We start from the raw sequence: 23,919 nt of genomic DNA on the forward strand, positions 1-23,919 counted from the left end.
GAAGAAAAAAAACATCCTTGTACAAAATAGTGTGCTTTCAGATACATCTTTATTTCAAATTACCTCTTTATCAAAAACTACGTTTCTTCAGACGGGAGTCATTTCTCACAAAGTTTTATACTGTCAACAGCTCTCCATTACTCGACCATTAAGGTTTTATGCTAATAATTATGTTGAGTAATTATACCAGTAGTGTCCAGTGCCTTTGAGCTAATTTATTGTTATTGCTGGCTAACCTGAGGTGGCTGACTGTTTACTTATATTATTTATTGTATAGGTTGCATAGTCTGAAAAATTACCACGATCTGAACGATGCAAACCTCTCGCTTATTCGAACATTGAAACCGATAAAGCGCGACGTTTTTTTGTGCACCTTCCCGCATTAAAAAAAGAAAGAAAATTGTCATATTTAAATTCATATTTATATTAAATATTTATACATAGTTTTTAACGATTCCTGTAAGTGGCGGATTTCCAATAAATAAATATTAAAAATATTGTCAATAAATAAATATTAAAAATATTAAAAAAAGAAAAGTGCCGGGACCAAAGTGTTTTAAAATGGGGTAACAGTAGCCTACTCTCTTACATGTAAAAGAATACAAAGTTCACCCTTTTGTCCGAGTGGTGACATTTTCGTTCTTTTGAGAGTGAAAGTCAATGTGAATCACTCTATTTGAGTGAAACTGGAGCAAACCTCACTCTAAATCGAGTTGAAAGTACCCGTCTTTCACTAAAAGGAGTAGTCCGCCTTATGGCTCTTTGCAAGAGGAGTATGGCGGCCAAACCAGTGCGGTTCTTCCTCTTTTGCATTAATAGAGAAGGATTGGGGTGTTTTAAAGACGACTCACCTCAGAAATATAGCAGCGATACCACCGCCCATTGATGCAGTGATGGTCGCAACAGCTGATCTGAAGAAAAAAAAATCACAAATAAAACAAGTTATTTTAAAGACAACTCTGCCAAGCAAACTGGCTCAGTTTATGGTCTAGTCACAAGAGTTAATTAATATGCAACTGGTTGCATGCAAATTCCGAGACGAAATGCATTAACATTTGCATGTTCTTGGGGATCGTAAGACATTATTTTGAAAACTGTTTTGAAATGTGCTTCAAAAAATGGTCTTGGAGCACGCAGTGCAGTTTGTTGCCTCAAATGTGCTTGTTAAAATTGCCTAGTGTGACAAGTTCTGATAAACTGGTACCCAATCGTTCACTGGTACTCACCTCGCAGCTAAGATCCATTTGAAGTTTGTGACGCCGTAGGTGCTTCCGCAATTAAAACCCAGCCAGCCCCACCTAAAAACAAATGCAAACATAAATTGGTGGACCATTATTATTTCTTGCAATGATGTTAAAGTCGGTTTTGTATACAGAGGTAATAAGGGGTGGGGGTTGAGGGTTGGGGTTGGAGGATCCTGGCTACCGGTTAAAAACTTTAAAGGCAGTGGACACTATTGGTAACTACTCACAAATATTATTAGCATAAAACCTTACTTGGTAATGAGTAATGGGGAGCTGTTGAGAGTATAAAACATTGTGAGAAGCGGCTCCCTCTGAAGTAACGTCTATAGTTTTCGAGAAAGAAGTAATTTTCCACGAATTTGATTTAGATTTAGGTCTCGAAATCAATCATCTGAAAGCACACAACTTCGTTTGACAATGGTGTGTTTTCTTTCATTATTATCTCGCAACTTAACGACCAATTGAGTTCAAATTTCCACAGGTTTGTTACGTTATGCATGTTGAGATACACCAAGTGAGAAGACTGGTCTTTGACAATAGTGTCCTCTGTCTTTAAGTGCACAAGGAAGTGTGCACATACTTCACAGAATAAAGGAGTGTCCACAGAGTTCATGTAAAACAGAGGTGGAATGTGCGTGGGTTGGAGGGGGGGGGGGGGCGGGGGGTTACACAAGCACCCACAGAAAAGTCCTCCGTAGCATATCGTGCAAAAATGAAAATAACACCAGGGCATGACTATTCTTAATCCATAATTCAACACTTCATTTTTATAATTTACTGGCTTGGATTTCCTAGCAGATTAATCCAATATATCTGACCTGTAATCCAATTTGATGCCGACCACTGTGTGACTCAATTAGATTATTCTTTATCTCGAATTCGGCCTTTCGCCGAAACACCTTTCTCCTTCTTATAACAGATCTTGCCCAGATGTATGTTTCTTATAACTGTTTCTATGTCATCTTACGTTTCAATCAAAATGTATTTTTTAGTTGTGTGTGCATTTGGATGGACTCAAGAACAACCTACACAGTAAAGTAGATATCATGGTTTTGCCGTATATTGAATGTACACAAATTTAAGTTTTTAGACAAAATTAACAGCAAAAAAAAAAGTGTTTATAATTATTATATGTTCACTGTACTTAATTTCTGTGGATTTTAATTGTACTTTTAGTCTTGTCTCCGTATTTTGCTTCAAATCATGTATTTTACAATCCAGCTTTTGGCTGAAACATACCCTAATAAATATGAATGGATGGAAATCGTGAATAGACTAATAAAATAGAGCATTGAAAACATGAACAGCCAACATGGCTCCTATCAGCTGATGCTCGATCGATTTCTAGAAAATCCATTCTTCACCAACAACAGAAAATGTATTCCTTTCATATCATAATTCTGTTCTGACTCAATTTATGTTTTGTTGCCCTTCTTTTGCCTGCTGGTTATTATCAAGAAATGCGAGTCATTCCATAACCGAGGCCATAGGGAGTATTTGTGGCTTAAATGCACCGCGCACGTTCGGTAACTACTAAAAAAGAAGAAGTATCCTAGCATGAAAACCTACTCGGAATATAACGAGCAACGTAGAGCTATTGATAACTATAGTAATCTAATTATTGTGAGAAACGGCTCGCTCTAAAGTTACGTATTTTTTTAGAAATAGGCAATTTATATCTTAAAAAAAAAAAATCTGAGAAAAACTTCAGGCCTAAAGCATTTCCAGGCTTCTAATATTTGGAAATATGGTGTTTTGTCTTTCATATTTTCTTGCAACTTCGATGACCATTCATTGTGTCTCAATTTTCACCAGTTTGTTATTTTATTTGCATGTTGTGATACCCAGGTGAGAACACTAGTTTGTCTTACCAAACGTGTGCATTTCGCTTACCTGAATAATGGTTACCAGCCAAACTGTCATTTCACAAGTATAAATTGTGACTGGTACCCTGCTCATTTCGGCTTAGCAGAAAATTTTGAATCAATATCTTATGCTTAAGCAGCTCAATGAAATTGGGCCAAACTCTTTGACAATTTATTACCAAGAGTGTCCAGTGCCTTTAACCATAAACCATGTGTCTTTTGCGAAAAGCAGGTGGTGCATGGTGCTACGGGTGGCAATGCTGAAGCCGCCACAAAGTCGAGATTTGTAAATTATAGACAAATTACACAATTTCTATTTATGTTTCGTGGACATCGTTTTATAGCTCACTGGGTATTGTAATGGCGCAAGGACAAAGACAGCCACTGGTCTCAGAGATCCAATGATTTCATTGGATAACCGTGATGTGACGTAGGCTTTCCCCGTATCTTTCGACACGTTGGTTCAAACCCCATCTCTTGTAATAATTTTTATTAAACCCCAAATTATTAAACATACAACCCGTCTTGGTTCCCATGTGGTTTATAACTAAATAAAAAACAAAAGAAAACACATAAATTGCTAGTCTGGTTCCCTGACCAAAGATTCCTTGACGTCTCTTGTTAAAAATCTTAGGTCAGGTATCACCCACGGTTAAAAAAAGAGCATGACGCAACTTGTCAGGGTCGGGGGTCATCTCCAGGGAAACCATGTCTGCACGTACTGCTAGTTGCGATGACCGGAGGGTTACGAGATTATTTTGATCGTCAATTAATTACAAACTGGTTCAACACGTATACTTGCGACAGCTAGTCACCAGATTGTGCCCCATTTTTACCACTTTTGAAAATCATGAAACTTAATCCTCAATCAATGTCTAACTCTAATGAACACTCACAAGTCAAAACACCTTTGAAAAAATATTTTTGAAGAAACAGGACAAAAACTTACCAGATCCCGGAGCGATTTCCCCGGTTTTTATATTTTGAACTTGTCGCATCGCTTTGCAAACGCTTTATTTAGGCACAACGCCTGCATTGGCAATAACTGGCATAAAAACTCCTGGATCTACGGCCGACAGGACTGACATTACGAGTCCGTACCGAACACCAACGATACTGTCCGAATGTTAACGACAACACGTGCGGAACATTTCGGATAACTTCGAAAGACGAGGAATTCCTCCTTTTTGGTCACGTGATTTTGGGTGATACCGGACCCTAAATTCGACAGAGCCTAGTCGGAGATTTTTGGGTCTGGGAACCAGACCAATAAATTGCCCTAGACTTGGAGGCTTTTGCGCACAAATTTGGCTATGCTTACGCGCCAAATCGCTACAAATCCCACACAGTTATTAACTATAGGCTAATTTGATAGTCAGGGTTCTCTGCGTCCTCATTCTAGGGTCTGTATCACCTCAATGAGGTCAGGAACCATACAACTTCCATCTAATTACTACCGTGGTGTGATGTGGCTTATTTTTAGCCTCTATCTTCACCTCGTTCTCGGTGGTCACATCGATCCAATCTCCGCTTTGTTTGGCTTAATACGAGAAACTTCAAGGTTCGTCTAATAATTCCCTTAGATGTTAATGTATTAATACTCTGAATAGACGGACAGAAACAAAGTCTCTCAATAGACGATGTCACCTTGATTACAAAATTGAGAGGCCTGGGTGTCACCGTGGTCAAGTGGTTAGACTGCAGGACTTGCAATGTCAAGGTGGTTGGTTCGAATCCCCCAGCCAACCGCTGATTTCACAATGACTAGAATAAGCATTGTCGCCTAGGTACTGAATCACAATTTCTTGATTTGTGCACTTCATAATCATAGACGTTAAACCAATGTTTGTATGAGAGAGATTGGCTTTTGCCAGCTTGGTGTTTATATCCCCTTGTGGGAGTTTGCCTAGTTCCCTTGATGGGAAGATCATAAAAAAAATAAAAAAAAACAAACAACGACATCGTCTGGCAGGAAAGATGATATACTGTTGTTAATACAAGTGTTATATTTTGTATAGCTAAAAGGACATCAACATCGTCTTTCGATTTACCATGGAACCCCCATGGATAGACCACGTATAGACAACGTACGAAAAGGGGAACCCTAGGCGTTCCATAGCATCTCTGGCAGGCAATATGCTACACTGTTGACACTGCCAGGTATACCTTTAGGTACATGTGGCTGAAGTTCACATTGATGTGTACATAGGCCCTTTATAGAAAGCACGGCTTGGGCTTTGGATTCGGCTTCTGGCTCTGTTCTCTCGTCTGAAGCCCTGAGCGCGTACGCAAAGCACGCGCAATATCAACACAACCGCGGGGCCAGGTTAGCCTGAGCCGAATCTGGCCCCGAAAAAAGAGCCTTAGCAGCAAACAAAGCATTCGAGATAGTCTTAATTCCGGTCTCGGGAAAAAACAGTTGAAGGAGGAGGAGGGGGGGGGGGGGTCAAAGACATGTTCAAGGGAAGATTATGCAGTCGGTGATACGACGGCATCAACTTGAGTGGTTACACGTATAGATACGGTCGTTGTTCAAATTAAGTGTCAATTTGTCATTATCGAACTAGCCACTTAGCGAGTATTAATTAGTTTCAAAGTGCGGCTAAACACGTACATTTTTTGTTATGCTCACCATCACAAACATTCGACAGAGTCGTCAAAAATAAACCTTCCCTTTAAAGGCACTGGTCACGTGTTGTATTTATATTGTCAAACACCAGTCTTCTCACTTGATTATCCCAACGTGTATAAAACCCTGTGCACATTTTTGCTCAATAAGTTATGGAATTTGCAAGAGAGTAATGGAAGAAAAACATGTGTGCCTTCAGATGTACAATAATATGCTTCAGCTGAATTTTTTTTGTTATTTGAGTGAGAAATTACCTAACGTAACTTCATAGGGAGCCGTTTCTCACAATGTGTTGTACTATCAACAGCTCTCCATTGCTCGTTACCAAGTAAGTTTGTATAAGCTAACAAATATGTTGAGTAATTATCAAGAGTGTATTGTGCCTTTAACGGAGCACAGACTTCGAAACAACCATTGCGATTATTGGTTTTATTTTATTTAGACACTGCCTCTCATGGTTGCACGCGAACAAAATAATACTCGTGAAACTAAAGCGTCGATAAGTTATGCATTACTTGCCATTAATTTTCAAGTTGTTTGTTGTCGTTACCATGGTTTCGGTGGATGTATTTTTAAGTAGACGGAAAGCTCGTGCCCAATGGGCATAGAAATTCTCTTTATGGCCGTTTGGTTGTCATGGTTCGCGAATAGTATTTCTCAAGTTCGAAGGGTGTTCTTTTTCTTTTGTTTTCCCCGAGGAAAACAACGTTGAATTATGATTTTCCATAAACATATTTATGAACGATTGCTTAGTGGTTGGTTCCATTCAATGCAGTCCAATCAATATTTATTTTTATATTGGTGGGAAAAAAAGAGAATAATAAAAAAGTAAAGTACAATTATTTAAAGGGACATTGCAGAATTGGTTTTGCTAACAAAACAGTTGCTGGCAGGGGAGCACTTTATCTAATCCACCATAATATAAACTGACAAACTTGTTAAAGTTTGAGATCGATCGGCCATCACGTGAAAATAGTGAAAACCCGATTACACATTTTGCATGACATTGATGCAAAAAAAAAAAAAAATGGGTAAAACGCTCACTGAGCGATAATATCCAAACGCAAAGTTAAATTATTTATTTCTCATCAAAATATGAAATTTCAGTCAGAAAAATGTTAAGGAATGTTTTCTACTGTCTTCAGCTTTAGACTGTGTAAGTTTTATGTAAATCTGTGATCTTTACCATTTTGTTTTCTTACCAATTCAGTAACGTTCCTTTAAAGTCAAAGACAGTCAAAAACATGTCAACAAATTAACTAATGAAAATGAAATGAAACGAATATAATGTAACGGAGGATACTTATATGGGGGCATTTATAAAAGCCGGATGGCTTGTTTTGAATTGCCTGATAAAAGAACATTAAACAAAATTGTTCTTATTTTAAAATAAATTTATAATCATAACAAAGAAAAGAGATTATACTTCTGTTACAATTCGCGATGTCGTAACTTTGTCGCGTATTTTGTACAAAGATATTTGCGATGTCGCAATTATTATTATCGCAAACTAATGCTTACGATGATATGTGCAAAGATATCTATTGCGCGATGTTATACTATTCTTTCAGGACCACTATAGTACCAGTATTTCTATAGTACCAGTATTTCTATAGTACAGGTATTTCTATAATACCAGTATTTCTATAGTACCAGTATTTCTATAGTACAAGTTTGAGACAAAACATAACGCTGGTAATCTTATTTTGATTCATAGCAAGTAACATACATGAATATACCATTATGCTGCATAAAATAATTGTGATATTATTCACAGCCAGATAATATAGTTTTGCTGCCGAAATACTCATTCAATACTTTTGCTATTCCAATGTCCATTTTTTGTTACTATAAAATGACTCATCCAGTATTAAACCAATAAATCAAAGTGCATATAGTCGCTGTCAGATATTAGTTTTGCTACCGAAATACACATGCCAATACTACTCCAACGTCTTATTATATTATGTGACTATAAATGGCTCCTTCAATATTAAAGCAAATAATATGTGGTTTTCGTTTTCGTGGTGCATAAAACGCAGTCAGATATTATACATTTTGCTATCGATGGTATCGATGGTATATTATATCCTTATCTTCCAGTACGCGCTAATCCACAAATCGGAAGCTCGAACTACTAGGGGGATAAAACATATATGCTACGACCTCTGATTTATATCCTACTTCCTCTGTTTTTATTACCATCGTGGTGAATAATACAACTACACCCGAATGTTCTATAAATCGGTTACGATATAAATGGCTCCTCCAATATTAAACCAAATTTTGAATGTATTCAAAATTCATGACGAATTTTCAAAAGCGGTCACATAATAGCCTTGGCGTCTCGGTTTTGTATTTCCTTCGACCATGGCTTCGCGGTTGAACTCATATCGGTCGCCATAGAAACTGACAAAAAGGACGAGAAACTGTAAAGAATATTCAGCGATGTTGGAAATTGAGCGGGAGAGGCAAAGAGTCGCATGAGTGAGTGGCTTTATGTAGCACTGTTATTTATCTGTATCTTGGTCCTCTATCTGGCTGAAGCAATTGTGTCCATCGATTATGTACTAAAAGCATCAGGGTATAGCGTGGGTCATTTTATAGATATCTAGGGTAGTGGACGAGGGGTTCTGGGAGATAGGGCGGGGAAGGGATGGGATAGGAAGGGGCAGGAACTTTACATTTTACAGTCAGATGTTTGCTATCGAAACAACTCCAATGTCCTATATGCATACTGGTTACTACAAATGGCTCCTCAAATATTAAACCAAACAAAAATTGAAGTGCCTCACGTGTTACAAAAATTATACTTACAGTCAAATATTTATTTTGCTACAGAAATGCCTGTGCAATACTACTACACCCAATGTCCTATAATATTGGTCACTGTAAATTGCTCCTCCAATTATTACACTAAATAATCATCGCGCATGATGCATCAAGTATTATAGCGTGGGTCATTATGAGTCTCGAGTGGTGAATGAGGGGAGAGGTTCACAGGGGGAGGGATGGGTAGGAATGGGAGAGATGAGTGTGTGGGGAGGGGTGGGGTCAGGGGAGGGTTGTGTTGGGAGGAGACGGGCGTTGAGAATAAGGATGGGTGTAAAAGAAGGATGGGTGGGGAAGGAATGGTATGAATAGGGAAGGGTCAGGGGTGTCGTGGCCGAGCGGATACGACCACCGAATTCAAGCTCTGATGCTTCTGTTCAGCAGAGTGTGGGTTCGAATCCCGGTCATGACACTTGTGTCCCTGAGCAAGACACTTAACTATAATTGCTTCTCTCCACCCAGGGGTATATGGGTACCTGTGAGGGCAGAGATGGTTCTTGTGATTGATTTAGCCGAGTAGCGCATATTAATGTTGCACAGGCTGCATACTCCCCACCAGGGAGTTGAGATGGTTTAAGGAGTGAATTAAGGCCCATTGACCAGGGGTAATAATGTGAAGCGCTTTGGGACGCCCTCCGGGTGTGAAAAGCGCTATATAAAAACGGGTTATTATTATTATTATTAGGAAATGGGGGAGATGAGTGTGTGGGGGAGGGGTGTGGTATATATGGGAGGGGTATATAGGGAGGGTTGGGAGGAGAGGGGAGGTGAGGAGGTTTGAGAATATGGGTGGAAAAGAAGAATTGGTGAGGAAGGATGGATAGGAATAAAGGTGTAGGGGAAGGGATGTCGAAAGGAAAGTGGATGAGCAGAAAGAAAAGGTGGAGGCATGCAGGAGTAGAAGACAGAGGGGAAGGGGTTAGGAGGGGAGCGAAGGTGTAGAAAAAGATGAAGAGGCTGTAAGGGATATGAGATAGGGGTAAGCAGTGGAAACATATGGATTTGGGAGGGGACAAGTGGAGGAAAAAGATTGCTCAAGGGAAAAGGGTTGGGAAAAGGGCCGATTGTGTAGAAGGGAAGGACTGAATCAGTGGGGTGTATTTTTCTTTAGGTGCATATAAGTCAACATTACCGACTGGTGTGGACAATACTTCTGATTTATCTATGGTCGTTTAACACTGAAAACGCCTGGAATATAAAAGCGACTTGTGCACGTAGCGCACGACCGAAAATACGTTCTGCCTAATGATAAATGCCTGCCATTGTATATTGTTTAATGTAAGACTGACCCAAAACAAGCAAAATGTTTAATGGTGTGACTTCCCTTACTTGCATTATGGTACAATTTCCAATTATTATGTAAACTCTTCAATTCTGTAGCAAAGATTACTCGCTATTCATGCATTGAAAAGAATGACCCAGTTTTGTAGTTAAACAGTAATCAATGTTTAAAGGCACTGGACACGTTTGGTAGATGTCAAAGACATGCAGTATTCTCACTTGGTGTAATAAAAAAAACTGTGGAAATTTAGACTCAACAAGTCATCAAAGTTGCAAAAGAATATTGAAAGAAAATTGTTGCACAAATTTGTGTGCTTTTACGATGCCTTATTAAAAGGCTTTATGCCTGACGTCTTTTATTATTTGAGTGATAAATAATTACTTCTTTCTCGAAAACTACGTTACTTCAGAGAGAGCCGTTTCTCACATTGTTTTATACTTTCAACAGCTCTCCATTGCTTGTTACCATGAAAAAAGTACGATTTTTGATAGCACTTATTTTGAGCAACTACAAATGTCTTGGCCTTAAAACAGCTTAAAATGATAAAGCAAGATGCGTCTTTTAAAACATAACTGACTATCAAAACTAAACTTTATAGCTAGATGTGCCATACAAATTCATTATGTGTATGGAATAAGACAAAATGGCTGACCTATACTGGTCAAAGAGAGTGGTGTTTTTATTATATTACTCAGGCTCCCGATCGGACAATTTTATAAACGGATTTATTTTCTGTTCTGCTCCCCCCCCCCCCGCCCTCCTTCCTCCCTGGAATCACCTCATAATGGGATACGATACAAGTTTGCAATACAAAGCGAATAAGACAAAATGGCTGACCTGGTGAAAGAGAGTGGTGTTTTTATTCTATTACTTTGGCTCTGGAGGCCAATTTACTAAGCGGATACATGTTCCGTTCTGGCTCCACCTCCCCTTCTCCCTCCCTAGAGACAATCACCTCATAATTAATGAGGGTCAGGGGATACGACAAACATGCAGGGAAAGGAAGACAGCAATTTACGGGGAGTAAATTAAGAGATAATTGTGTCCAAGGGAATGGAAGCGTACTGAGGAATAATTGATGATACACATCGATGCACTCCAAGGATGGAAGCACAAGCATTATTTGTTTGTTTAAAGGCGCTGGAACCGTTTTGTAATATTGTTAAAGGCCAGTATTCTCACTTGCTGTATCCCAACATAATATGCTTTCAACCACAGACCTGTGAAGTTTTTTGCTCAATTAGTCTTCGAATTTGCAAGAGAATAATGAAAGAAAACACCATTGTTGCGTTATTTTGTGTGCTTTCAGAAACCCATTAAAAAAAGTATTTTCTTATTTGAGTGAGAAAATACACCTCTTTCTGAAAAACTACGTTACTTCAAAAGGAGCCGTTTCTCACAATGCTTTCACACAACAGCTATATCCATTGCTCTTTACCAAGTAAGTTTTTATGCTAACAATTATTTTGAGTGTCTGTCTTTAATAAAGGGCACAACGCAATTACACAGAGAGGAGACTGGGTGTTACAGCTTTACTGCAGTAAGCCTAGACTTGTGGTCAAGTCGTTCGATGTCTTTCGCTATGATAGGATACGACTCTCTCGCAAATCTGTGACCTTCGGTAAAATGTAAGGTGAATTTATAACAGTGGGAATATATATACTTACCATAACATGAACAATCCAAATATGGCGTTGGTAGCCGACCCCATGGGTGGGGCTTCTGCTCCATCTATAAAACGACCCGTTCTCGGCTTCAAAAGTAACGTAGCAACAAGTCCAGTGACCCCGCCCACCATATGCACCGACCCCGCCCCAGCAATGTCGACCACGCCCATGATCTTCAGCCACCCATTGTCCCCCCACATCCAGTGGGCGGGGATGCAATAAACCACGGTGTTCAGAAATGAGAAGATGATGTATATCTCGAGTTTGGTTCGTTCTGCCATCGCTCCACTCACGATTGTTGTAGCGGTGGTCGCGAAGGAAGCGTGGAAAAAGAAATGCGCGAAGAGGTTACCGACTTCATCGGAGGTTGTGTTACTGGCGTCGACGAAGAAATCACCCACGCCCACGAAGTAATTCGAACCTCCCGCTACGTCCATACCGAAGCTAAGACCGTAGCCGAACATCCAGTAGGAGACCCCCCCGAATAACACGTCTATTGCATTCTTCACCATTATGTTAACCTGTTTTGAGAAGAAAACAAAGTGAGAAGTCTAGACCCATGACATCACAATCTCGGGCAGCGCCTTCAGAAATCCCACCCCTTAAAAAAAACGAGTCTGTTTGCCAGACGTTAATACACTTTATCAAATGCCATCACTATCATGGTCAAGTTCCGTTTATCCATTAAAAGTAACGGTCAGATGCTACTATTCTTTGAACAAAAAGGAACCAGACTATTTTTCCATCCAGCCTCGGTTTAATAACACTGATCTGATGGGAGACAAAACCAAGATGGCCGCACCATGATAAAAGTCTATGGCACCGCCTGTGGTACCAGTAAAAAGGTGACTTGAATGGTTCCACTTAGGGTTGGATGTGATCATGTGTGTGGACTGTGTTGACACTCACATAAAGCCATGTGGCAGATTGTGTACGCTGGATACGGTAAAAAGTTCTCTCATCCCGTTAAAAACCAACAACCCTGAAACTGACCCCTCTTTACATGTGGAACGGTCCAGTCTAGGATATCAAGGACGCATATTAACCCTACCTCGTTCTTCTGCGAGACGCTACCAGATTCAAGGAGTCCGAAACCAGACTGCATTGTGAAGATGATAAAAGCACTAGTTAGAATCCATGTCGCGTCATCCCATTTGGTAGGTGGATGGTGCTCCTCCAGCACAGTCCAGTTCGAAGAATTCTGAAGATAAGGTGGGAGGGGTTGAAGGAGGGTTGTGTCGATCGTTGGTATTGGTTCCATCTTCGGCTGCGGTAAAGAGCATGATGTGATGATATAACTATTACAAATATTTCAAGGAAATGTTTTTTGTCAAAGGTCCTTAGTGAAACCTTATCAAACATTGCTAGATTGTGTCGGAGGTCAGGACCTTAAATCGAAGTCTTATGCAGCGCACGTATCTACCAACAAGGTACGTAAGGCGCTTAGTACAGAAAGATGGGTTTTGAAGTTCTGAGACCCAATATATGTAACACTTTAAGTGTTTATAAGGTGCTATATGGCGCATTCAGCAGCCGCAGCCAGGAACACCGGGGCGAACCCCTTCTCTCTTCAATAAGTGCACTTGGTTCGTTTACATGCGTTACACAACACATGGGACCGACAGCTTTACGTCCCATCAGAAGAATGAAGCAATGGTATTGTCTTGCTTAAGACACAATCTACAAGTTAACATTTTGATGAAAGGTCGTTCTTTAAATCATCAAGGGACCAATTAATGGATATAGAAATATTTTTGAGATAAAAATACACATTTTGTTTGCAAATTTAAGATATTGACTCTGTGCACTACATCGCATTTGTGGCAGGCCTTTGTGTCATATAACTTCCACAACAACATATTTAAAATTGAAGGCAATACAATACAATACAATAATCTTTATTAGACCCCAAAAAGGGTAATATTCAGATGCTCGCATACAGTAAAAACATTGACACATTAAAAGCATTAAAAAAAACAGACACTAGCCAAATACAATTCCAAGAAAAAACCCCTTTCTTTATATCAAAAGATACAGAAATCGGTCTGCGCAATCTCCATAAAAATGTAAGGTCTGTCATGATGCAATCTTACATTGATGAGCTTTGGGCAGATCATGACATCTCAGAAAGCCAATCATGCTATCTTAGAAAGCCAATCAGAAACAAATCTTTTTATCAATATCAAAATGAGTGTGACTAAAAGGAATTTAATATAAACCTTGAATTAAGAGCCGATCCAGCGTCTGGAAGACTGAGGTGAAAGTCGAAAATGTACTTAAGTAGCTTCTCGAGCCGTGTGCCAGCCAACAGCTTGATACATGTCAGGCCTACACGTCACAGACCTTCTTCAGTCCTTTCTTGCAACAGAAAACCACCTGGTGCATGTAAGAAATGTTTTTTTTTTTTTTTACTTCACTTGTTCGCCTTCGGGTGAATATCTCTCTGTAGAAGAGAAAAACAAGTCATTGACATTTTGTTCCACGTGTTGCTTGAATTCCCTGTCGGCTCGAATAGGTTTTCAATCCTTTGCTGTTTACGATAGAAGCTGAAGTGAGAAAAACCTCGCGGCGCTAACTAAATAGAGAGAACAAGAAGTTGTTTGTGATTATTTTATTTAAGGCACTGGACACGTTTGGTTATAATTGTCAAAGACGAGTCTCCTCACTTGGTGTATCCCAACATATGCATAAAATAAAAATCTGTGAAAATGTGGGCTCATTGGTATTTTTGCAAGAGAATAATGAAACAAATGTCACCCTTGTTGCATTACTTTGTGTGCTTTAGATCAGATGCACAATAAAAGGCTTCAGCTGAAGTCCTGAGTGAGAGAAATAACCTCTTTTTCAAAATCTAAATTACTTCAGAGGAAGCAGTTTTTCTTAATGCCTGATCCTAATCAACAGTTCTCCATTGCTAGTATACCGAAGTAGGGTTTTATGCAAACAGTTATTAATTACCAATAGTGTCTCCAATCAATCAATCAAAGGTCATTTGTAGAGTGCCAAAATCAATAAGTTTGTTCTAAGGCGCTGAGGCACAGTTGAATGGTTAGTAAGCCTGCTGGAACAGGTGAGCTTTAAGGAGTGTCTTGAATGAGGTGAGTGAGCTGGCATTTCTGATCTGTGTAGGAAGCTTATTCCACATTTTGGGGCCATATACAGAGAATCTCCAGTGCCTTTAACGGATTGAATGTGAGGGGAATGAAGACAAAAAGGCTTTCAACTTCCATTCAGTTACCTTCTGCTCCGTAACACTTTTAGGAAAATATCATTTTAAAAAAGGTTCATTTTGTTTCCAAACTAAAATGTTCCTGATCTTACCTGTTTGTAGCTGTCACAGATAAACCTTCGCTCTGACTAATGTACACAAAAACCATGGATGTTGAATATAATATTCAACAATTTTTAGACGCAAGTCCTCAATCATTCCACTTGATCAGTAAAGTTATCCATAAAGGTTTATATCAAGTCAAACATAAATATATTCTTGTTACATCATCTCTTTGCCGAAACGGGTACCCGCATCAGGTCATAGGTCATCATGACGTCACTGTGGGGTCACGTAAGAGCTGAGTTGGTACGGGTGTAAATTGACCAGCAAGATTAGAAACGTGGGTCTAATTAATTCCCAGGGCCGTTTAATTGGGTCATAAGGCTTTACCGTCATATCTTGCTTCTTCTCACTCATACACTCTTGCTTTCTTGAGATGTGGAACAGATTATGGTTCTATAATGTGATTTGAGGCATTGTATGGAAAGGTACCAATTTTGTGGTATACCAATTTTATTAACAAAAATCCACTAAGGGGAAAAGTGAAATCATACATGTAGCCCTGTGTAAACAGACCCGGAGATGACAAAAAAAACACCAACAAAATATGTGCTTCATGAATGTTTTTTTAAGACGAGCATACAAAACAGTGAAATAACATCCTGGCCAGTAGATACACACACATTTAAAAAAAGAAAATTGACCGCAAACCTTAATATATAATTTATTTCCTAAACACTGAACATTATTTGAACTGGCACAAAAAGTGAGCTATGACAACCTCGCCTGCCAGTGAGCAGAAATTCTGTTCATTCAAACACAAGTTACATAATTTTTTTTATAGTGGCTAATTTGACATTTTTGGCGGGGGACTGAGCCAACCCCCCCCCCCCCCCCCCCCGGAGGCAATTTGTTTGTCTGTCGTTGTGCTTTTCAATGACAATTTTTTCTTCTTCAGGATGGCACTTTTGATGTACAGAAAAAACAAAATTGCGGGGGTGGGGGTAGATCTTTTACTTGAGGAAGATTTGACATTTGGCTGGCAATACGAATTGCACACCCCCGGAGGCGGTACCTGACAGGACAGCGGATATTCAGTGACTGATAAGTGGTACGAGAAAGGCAGCCTAAAATATTGTATTTCCACATCATGTCATAATTGCCAACGAAACACCGAAGGCCTGGTGGCCTAGCTCTCCCCTGCCTTTTGACTTACAAGCCCGGGGCGATTCTGCTTCATTCACGCCTTGCGTTGAATTCGCCTCGGAGGTCTTTGTCAAAACGCAATAATATAGAGAGTCAGATTCTTAATTGTGCCAAATAGCATTTTGTATAAATAATTATCAATTTTCATCACTGGATAAGAGCACGCAGAAGTGTTGGTTTGTTATAGCTTTGTTACGGGGTGAAACAGAGTAAAATCTTTAATTTATGAGGCATTGCATGGTGAGGTATCAATAAATATGTTGTTCGGGGAACACCATGTGTGTATATATACTTAGGTAGACTATGCATTTTGAGAACTTGTCCTGCTATTCTAATGCGGAGCCATTTTCGGAATTCAGGAGACTTCTCAGTCTTGAAAAGAACTGTCATTTATAGCTACTACTAGCTTTAATTTAATTTTGCCCCGACTGTTTGCTGTCATGTAGTAAAATTCAGATATTTTTTTTTGCTGAGATCATTTTGATGGCATGCATGGTACTAGCTATTAACGGTCACCTTTAGCAGCGTGTGAGGACATTTTAATTTTCTGCCAAAAGCCTTTTGGCGTCACATTACTGTACGCCCAAAGCTTTCGCTACCAGCTCCAAAGCTGAAATACCCTTGTGTGTAATTTTACAAGAAATTACCCACTTTGTCAGTAACTTTATGACAATCATGGAGGAAAGAAAAAGACGTAGTAAAGGTATAATAACGATCGCAACTTAAATGGTAAAATGATGTTATTCACCACTCACAAACAAATAGACGCATTTTAAAAATGTTTTTAACATCTGTAAACGAAGATGTGTGAGCACTCATTGGAGTAAGTTGGCCACTTTACATAACTAACATGGCCAGCTGAATCGTTGTGTTTACAGCTAGTTTACAGCTAGTTTTACAAGACAATGTGAGCCATGCCAAAAATGCTACGAAACACGAAATCAGAATACACGCGTCAACATGTACTTTTACCCTAACGACGAGTTTCTTTGACGAAGTTGGAATCCGTAATATGGGCACTGAAATTACTTAACGTCATGCTTGAAGTACCTGACAAATAGCAACGATAACTTGGGCCTTCCCTATCCCGAAGTATATAATATAACCATAGACTCATGGGTGGGTAAAGCCGTATCCGAATTGGCAGCTACGGCCTGATCGGCTACGGATGTTGCTAAGGGTGTTGCTATACGACGTCCTATACTTCAACGCATGATGACGTGGAAGTCTATAGCCGTAGCCGTAGGTAGCCGCTAGCTCATACACGACCTGACCTTTCGCCATTGTACTTTCCGACATTAGTCATAATTTAAGTGTACTTGCAGTATTCAGATGATGTGTTTATAGCTCGGCGGCGGCCCTTCCATAGACGTGACTCAAGTCCCAAATCCTGTGCAATCCCGCTAGGAAACTACTGTTTTGTGATGCTCTGCATTCCAAAACCTGTCCGCATTCTCGGGGCCACACTTTGACGGCGCATTGTACTGTATGCTACGGGTTGTTTCAGAGTAAGTTGGCGTGATGCTTAGGGACCCACCTCTCACGAGAATGGGACTTGAATCAAGTCTAGCCCTTCCATGGCAAAACAGCCCAACTCGAGATATTTCATTTCGAGAAAAGCAAAAGTACAGAGATAACCCGAGATGAAAGTGCAAACAGAGGCCGAGTCTGATATTCACATGCCGGTGAATTGACTATGGCCATGACGTCATCATTCCATCGTGCATGATTTAACAAGTAGTTGAAGAAGAAAACAAAGCCTCAATTAACCCAGAATTTATCTGATAAGAAACCAAATTGTGTTGTTTTGTCCTTGTGGAAGGGCTGAGATGCACTCTTTCCCAAAACATATACCTTTCAGTTTAGTACTACAAATCAAATTGTCTCATTTTAGAGACGGGATTAAAAGCACAGAAATACGAGAGAAAAACTTGAGTAGAAGGCATCATAAGGACAATAAAACAAGCTAAATGGAGATGGGCTGGACAATGAAGAATTGACAACAGATGGACAACAAGAATAATGGATTGACAACCAAGGACAGGGAAAAGGAAAAGAGGTAGAAAGAGATTGAAGAAGATGGAGAGACGACATCAGGGTATATGCAGGAACAGCATGGACCAAACCTGCAAGAAATAGTAACGAATGACGTTTAATTGAGGAGGGCTACATCTTACACTCGAAAATGAAAAGAGGTAGACAGAGAAGAAGACGGAGAGATAACATCAGGGTATTATGGAGGAACAACATGGACCAAAGCTGCAAGAAATAGAAATGAACGGCGTTTACATGAGGAGGGCTACATCTTGCACTGGATGAACACGGCCAAAACGATGGTGAAAGATGATGATAAATAAAATAGTCGTTCTTGAACGCATGCGCATAAATGGACTACACATAGCAACCGCATTTATCAATTTTCCCGCCATTCATCCGTAACCTAGCAATATAATTACCACTTGCTCTTCATGGCACTATTTACCCGCATCAATGACAGTACAATTCAGATAGCATATCCCGCTTAGCATCCCTGTCGCTATAAATCGAAGGACGTTTTCCTTTTAGCACAACTTTTTTTGTCAATCTGACCTGTAAATTAAGATCTTAATTTCATTTGAAAACTAGATGTTAACATTGTGTAATTCAGTTCTTTACAACTGCCATAAACCAATCGTTGAGTTTGCATGACTCATCAGCAGTTAGCATTAATACATTAACTTAAAAAAAAAAATAAGACATTAATTTTAAACTGGCTGTTTTATAGACTCAAATGATTGTATAGGCTTCCAATGATATTGTGTATTACGTGTTAAAAACTGACATTCATGTTTGATGTTTTTAATAAACCATTGTTGATTTGAATTTAATTTAATTGAGTTGACTATTGGTAATACGTCATTTACATCACGCATGACTTAAAGTAGTTAGCATTTTGTAATTGGCTTACGATTCAGCCACCCCCTTCCCCATATCCCTGTTTTGATGAGAGAAAAGCAGTCCATCTCAGCAGACTAATAATTGGCAATTAACATTAAGACCTGTTTATTTTTTATTCAATATGTTTGTTGCTTATTGTACAAATTAATTAGTGAAGTAATCACATTATTATGCAGTGCCGATAATCCCTGCCGGCTGCTAGGTGTTTTTTAAATGGAATATTAGTTTACTGTTTGTTATGTTGCCACGGGCAACGAGCATCCTATGTTACCCTCTCTTCGAAAAAAAGCCTAGTTATTCCATTTACGCAGCATGGCTCATTTCTCTCTACAGCCCGACACGCCATTAATCACTTCTCACTTACGTTGTCTGCCCTATACGTATTTACAACGCTGGAAAATGATTCCATCTTCCAATTGGACTCTCCGGCAGTTAAAGGTGCTGGGCACGTTTGGTAATTGCCAAAGAACAGTATTTTTACTTGGTTTATTCCAATATATGCATATATAATAACAAACCTAATATTTTGAACCAAAATTGGTCATCGAAGTTACAAGGGGAAAAATTAAAGAAAAACCGCCTTTTTTACAAAGATGTTCGTGCATAATAACATGCTTAAAAGACATATGTTAGTTTGGTAATTGTCAAAGACCAGTCTTCTCACTTAGCTTATATCAAATTGTGAGAATTTGGACTCAATTGGTCATCAAAGTTGCAAGAGAAAAATGTTGAACAAAAAACACCCCTTGTTCCAAAAATTTGGGTGCTTTCAAATGCATTTAAAGGCTTCAGGCCTGAATTCGTCTTTTAATAATTTTAAGTGAGAAATTACCTCTTCCTTAAAAAACACGTTACTTCAGAGGGAGCAGTTTCCATTTCTTGATACCATTTTGAGTAATTACCAATATAGTGTCCAGTGCCTTTATTATTCACTCCCGGTTCTCGACACAACAAAATGGCGAGCGTCAATTACGTGGGGGAAATTAAGCGTCCACGTGGACCCCGTTAGTACAATGGCAAGGGGAAACAATCAACGTGAAAGATCAGCATTGATAGATGTGGCTGCGTATCGTCTGCTGTGAATTCCCATCCATTCAGAATTCCAGATTGCATTCAATTCGAGCAATAAGGGAGCGTCTTCTTTAGAAAGGAATTGTTGATGTGGACTTGGGGGGGGGGGGTGGGGGGCAGAGAATGCTCGGTGGATTGCGGTAAAACCATGGAGGTAGACATAGTGGAACGAGTATAGTAACGTGGGGGGGGGGGGTAGGTCTACTAAATTATCTTTCTGGAAAAAGGGAAGACGTGTGTTAAACGATAACTCGTGTTTGTAAAGGGGTGTACTTAGAGTTATAGGGACATTTATTATTTTTCTCTGAAACCAGAAAGATCTGTGCTCAATATTGACTCTGTAAAAAGAGGGTTATCCTTATTTTATAGAACGTGCAATTTTGTTTCTGTAAGTAGGAAGATCTGTGTTAACACTGAATCGTGACATATTGTTTACGTAAACTGCTCATAGTATACGTCATACACTGCCGGGAGTAGATGTAGCCTATAATTATGCGGGTTGTGCAGATGTTCAAGTTAATTTTTGATATGAAATGTTAAACGAAAGGAAATAATGTTATCTCCATGTTTGTTGGAAAGTAGTGTGCTGATTTGTGTAGAAGTTGTGATTTAAAGTTTCTGCATGGTTTTCTATATGAAAGTATCGCTCCGTTTTGTGACACCCGTTGGGTGAACGACATCAAGATTTCAAAACTGGAAACATTATTTTACTAAATTAAAGGGGCCCTGGTATTTGTTGTTTTGGTGGTTGAGCCAGCGTGTGAGTTAATTTATTATTGTATAGCTAAAGTGCGGCCTGTATGTGTCGTGACTCAGAGTTGGTCCAGTCTGCTCGAAGATCTGAAGTGTGTGTCTCATTTTTGATGAATGCATAATAGTTTGTAAGTAAATGAGTTACGAAAACCACAATGGGAAAGAGCGACAGCGAACTTTGTTACAGCATAATTTTGTCATACAGCATAATTTGTGAGAAAACAGAATTAGCTGTTGCAAACAACTTACCAACCAAAAGGACCGACAAAATGCAAAGATGGCCTGACGCTTCGACCCTAGCAGAGTCTTTCTCGAATGATAACACAATTAAAAACAAACATAAACAGGTAACTATGTTTGTCGTATACAGCAAACATTGTCATACATTCGCAATTTCAGTCAATCTGAAATAAAACAACATGATATGGGCAAAGTTCCATGACCAACAACAAAAACATCACATAAGAACCATTCCAATTAGCATAGGAACCACCCTAATCCCTAACCGTCAACAACAAACACAAGAACGACAACAAAAATTATCATCATCAACAACAATACCACAGAAACTGACGCAGCAATTAGCAACAACGATTAACAACAAAAATACTACCACGGCAACAAGAACAGAACTTTGACGCAACAGCATCAACACGAATAAGCGAGATATATAATGTTCAAGTACATTCGCCCTTGTAATGGCAATTTACCTAATGGAGGCCGGCATTTTCACTGGCAGTAATTGAGTTGATTAAGGTTAGAACCATCATGGATCGATGCCTTTGAAAATTATCTTTGGATTTTTTTAGATTTAAATATTAATAGAAATGATGAATGACCACTGCGAGTAATTCTCGAGGGAAAACATTATTTAATACTGACTAACATTAATTATTTATAGCAGTACAAATTCACCAACAAAAGTATCTTACTCTAAAAATAATACTCTCAGAGTAAAGGGGAAACGTTACCTGACATGACTTGAAATCATTGCGTATTTTAATTGCCGCAATCAAAATAAGAACATGGGGCAAATGGTTCTCAAATCTACGGTAAACCGTTTTTGCTGTGCACGGAAACGGTATCCCAAAGTTTCATGACTGGCACTTGCTGCATTAGGCGAGGATCAAACATGAGTTAAAGGCAGTGGACACTATTGGTAATTACTCAAAATAACTGTATGCATAAAACCTTACTTGGTAACTATGTAAGGGGCAGCTGCTGATTGATAGTATAAACCATTGTGAGAAACGGATCCCTCTGAAGCTACGTACTTTTCAAGGAAGTTCACGTATTTGATTTCGAGACCTTAGAATTTGAGGTCTCGAAAGCATTTGAAAGCACACAGCTTCGTGTGACCAGGGTGTTTTTTCTTTCATTATAATCTCGCAACTTCGACGACCAATATTGAGCTCAAATTTTCACAGGTTTGTTATTTTTATGCATATGTTGAGATACACCAATTGAGAAGACTGGTCTTTGACAATTACCAATAGTGCCCAGTGATTTAAAATGTTTAGACAATAATTAGAACACACTTGTACTTACTCAATGTTTACGCTGAATCCTTTCATGTACTCCAACAATCGGTTAAAAAATCACTTTGTACAGAACAAACTTGTAGGCCTAAGACTAGTGTCCACTACATCGACGAGTCTCTTGAATTGTAAACTTAGCGTCACATGTTTACTTCCCAACCCGTACGGACCATACGTAAAGTCAAGACGTCAAGGCAGTATTCTGAACGTCATTGAGAAAAAGTACAGTTTATATCAACTACAACGTCCCAACGGTATTCCAAATCTCATATTCCACACTGAGTCTACAACTATAGCAAGAGAATGACACTGAGGAAAGGATGGCAATAACATCCAACTGTAGAGAGTTTACTATAAATGAAACATCATCAGCGGCGTGTCAAACCATAGAAGAAACCAACATCCACACTAACTCGATATACAGCAGTTTTGGGGCGTTCGTCGCCGCACGAACAAAAAAGTCAATGGTCGATTTGTTTCCCTTTCTCTTCGAATCCTTGTTTAAAGAGTGACAATTCATTTTGTCTATTCCCTCAGAGGATGAGGCATCCAGCTTTCACCATCCCATGGTTATTATTAGATTCCGTGAGCAAATACACTGGAGAGGCTCCCACTCTCCTCAAGCCAAACTCCAATTTATTTTGTGTTTTTCCTTCCCGCGCAGATTGGCTTTGCCGCGCTAGACACGTACGCGCAACACGGACTTGTAAACACCACGCACGGTTTATTGGATTTCACTCGTACGTGCCCGGGCGGACCCTGCCGTCTGATTGCTTCTGAGCGCGGCTGAGTCTACATGCAGTGACCGCTCAACTCTCGGCCTCTTCTTCGCACTACGGCTTTTTAAATGAATACGGGTGTTTTGCAGACAGTCACGAACTTCTAAATAATGACGTGAACTGACAAGAAATTTATAACAAACTGCTGAATTGAATAATATCCCTTGACAAATTGATATAAAGGCACTCCAGACACTATTGGTAATTACTCAAAATAATTGTTAGCATAAAAAATGACTTGGTATTAACGAGCTATGGAGAACTGTTGGTAATAAAAAAAAAAACATTGTGAGAAACGGCTCCCTCTGAAGTAACGTAGTTTTTAAGAAAGAGGTAATTTCTTACTCAAATAATGAAAGACTTCAACTGAAGCCTTTTATTATTCATCTGCTGAAAGCACACAAAGTAATGCAACAAGGGTGTTTGTGCTTTCATTATTATCTCGCAACTTCGATAACCAATTTTGAGTTCAAATTTTTACAGGCTTGTTATGTAATGCATACGTTGGGATACACCAAGTGAAAATATTGGTCTTTGACGATTACCAAAGGTATCTAGTGCCTTTTAATGAATACGGGTGTTTTTTCAGAATGTCACGAATCGACAAACAATAAATGACGTAAACTGACAAGGAATTTATAACAAACTGCTGTATGGAATAATATCCCAAGACAAATTGATTTAATACAGGCCAAAAAAGTACAACACAGTCAAGTAAACAAAACATTAAGCTAAATACAATCTTAAAATGGTTCAGATTTTTGACTTCCTCATTAAATCTTAAACGTGTATTATGACTTCCTCATTAAATCTTAAACGTGTATTGTTTCGGATTAAGTTAAATA

The 23,919-nt window shown here is 39.1% G+C and overlaps 1 protein-coding gene across 4 annotated transcripts in view; it reads right to left on the minus strand.

The window, feature by feature from the left end:
* LOC117301251 (putative ammonium transporter 2) overlaps nucleotides 1–22,974 on the minus strand; it is a 31,277-nt gene extending 8,303 nt beyond the window's left edge. Inside the window, exons 1-6 of one of the 4 annotated variants that reach the window (XM_033785121.1) lie at nucleotides 22,306–22,974; nucleotides 13,739–13,895; nucleotides 12,571–12,786; nucleotides 11,520–12,040; nucleotides 1,227–1,298; nucleotides 852–911 (exon numbers count right to left, since the gene is read on the minus strand). In XM_033785121.1, coding sequence (XP_033641012.1) covers nucleotides 852–911; nucleotides 1,227–1,298; nucleotides 11,520–12,040; nucleotides 12,571–12,780 — 863 coding nt within the window. In that variant the 5' untranslated portion in view covers nucleotides 12,781–12,786; nucleotides 13,739–13,895; nucleotides 22,306–22,974. Of the gene's footprint in view, nucleotides 1–851; nucleotides 912–1,226; nucleotides 1,299–11,519; nucleotides 12,041–12,570; nucleotides 12,787–13,738; nucleotides 13,963–21,006; nucleotides 21,085–22,305 lie in introns of those variants that run through there. The other 3 variants (XM_033785120.1, XM_033785122.1, XM_033785123.1) reach the window with 3 other exon arrangements.
* Between the last annotated feature and the right edge of the window lie 945 nt (nucleotides 22,975–23,919).

Source organism: Asterias rubens, chromosome 17, assembly GCF_902459465.1.
Source record: "Asterias rubens chromosome 17, eAstRub1.3, whole genome shotgun sequence".
NCBI classification, from domain to species: domain Eukaryota; kingdom Metazoa; phylum Echinodermata; class Asteroidea; order Forcipulatida; family Asteriidae; genus Asterias; species Asterias rubens.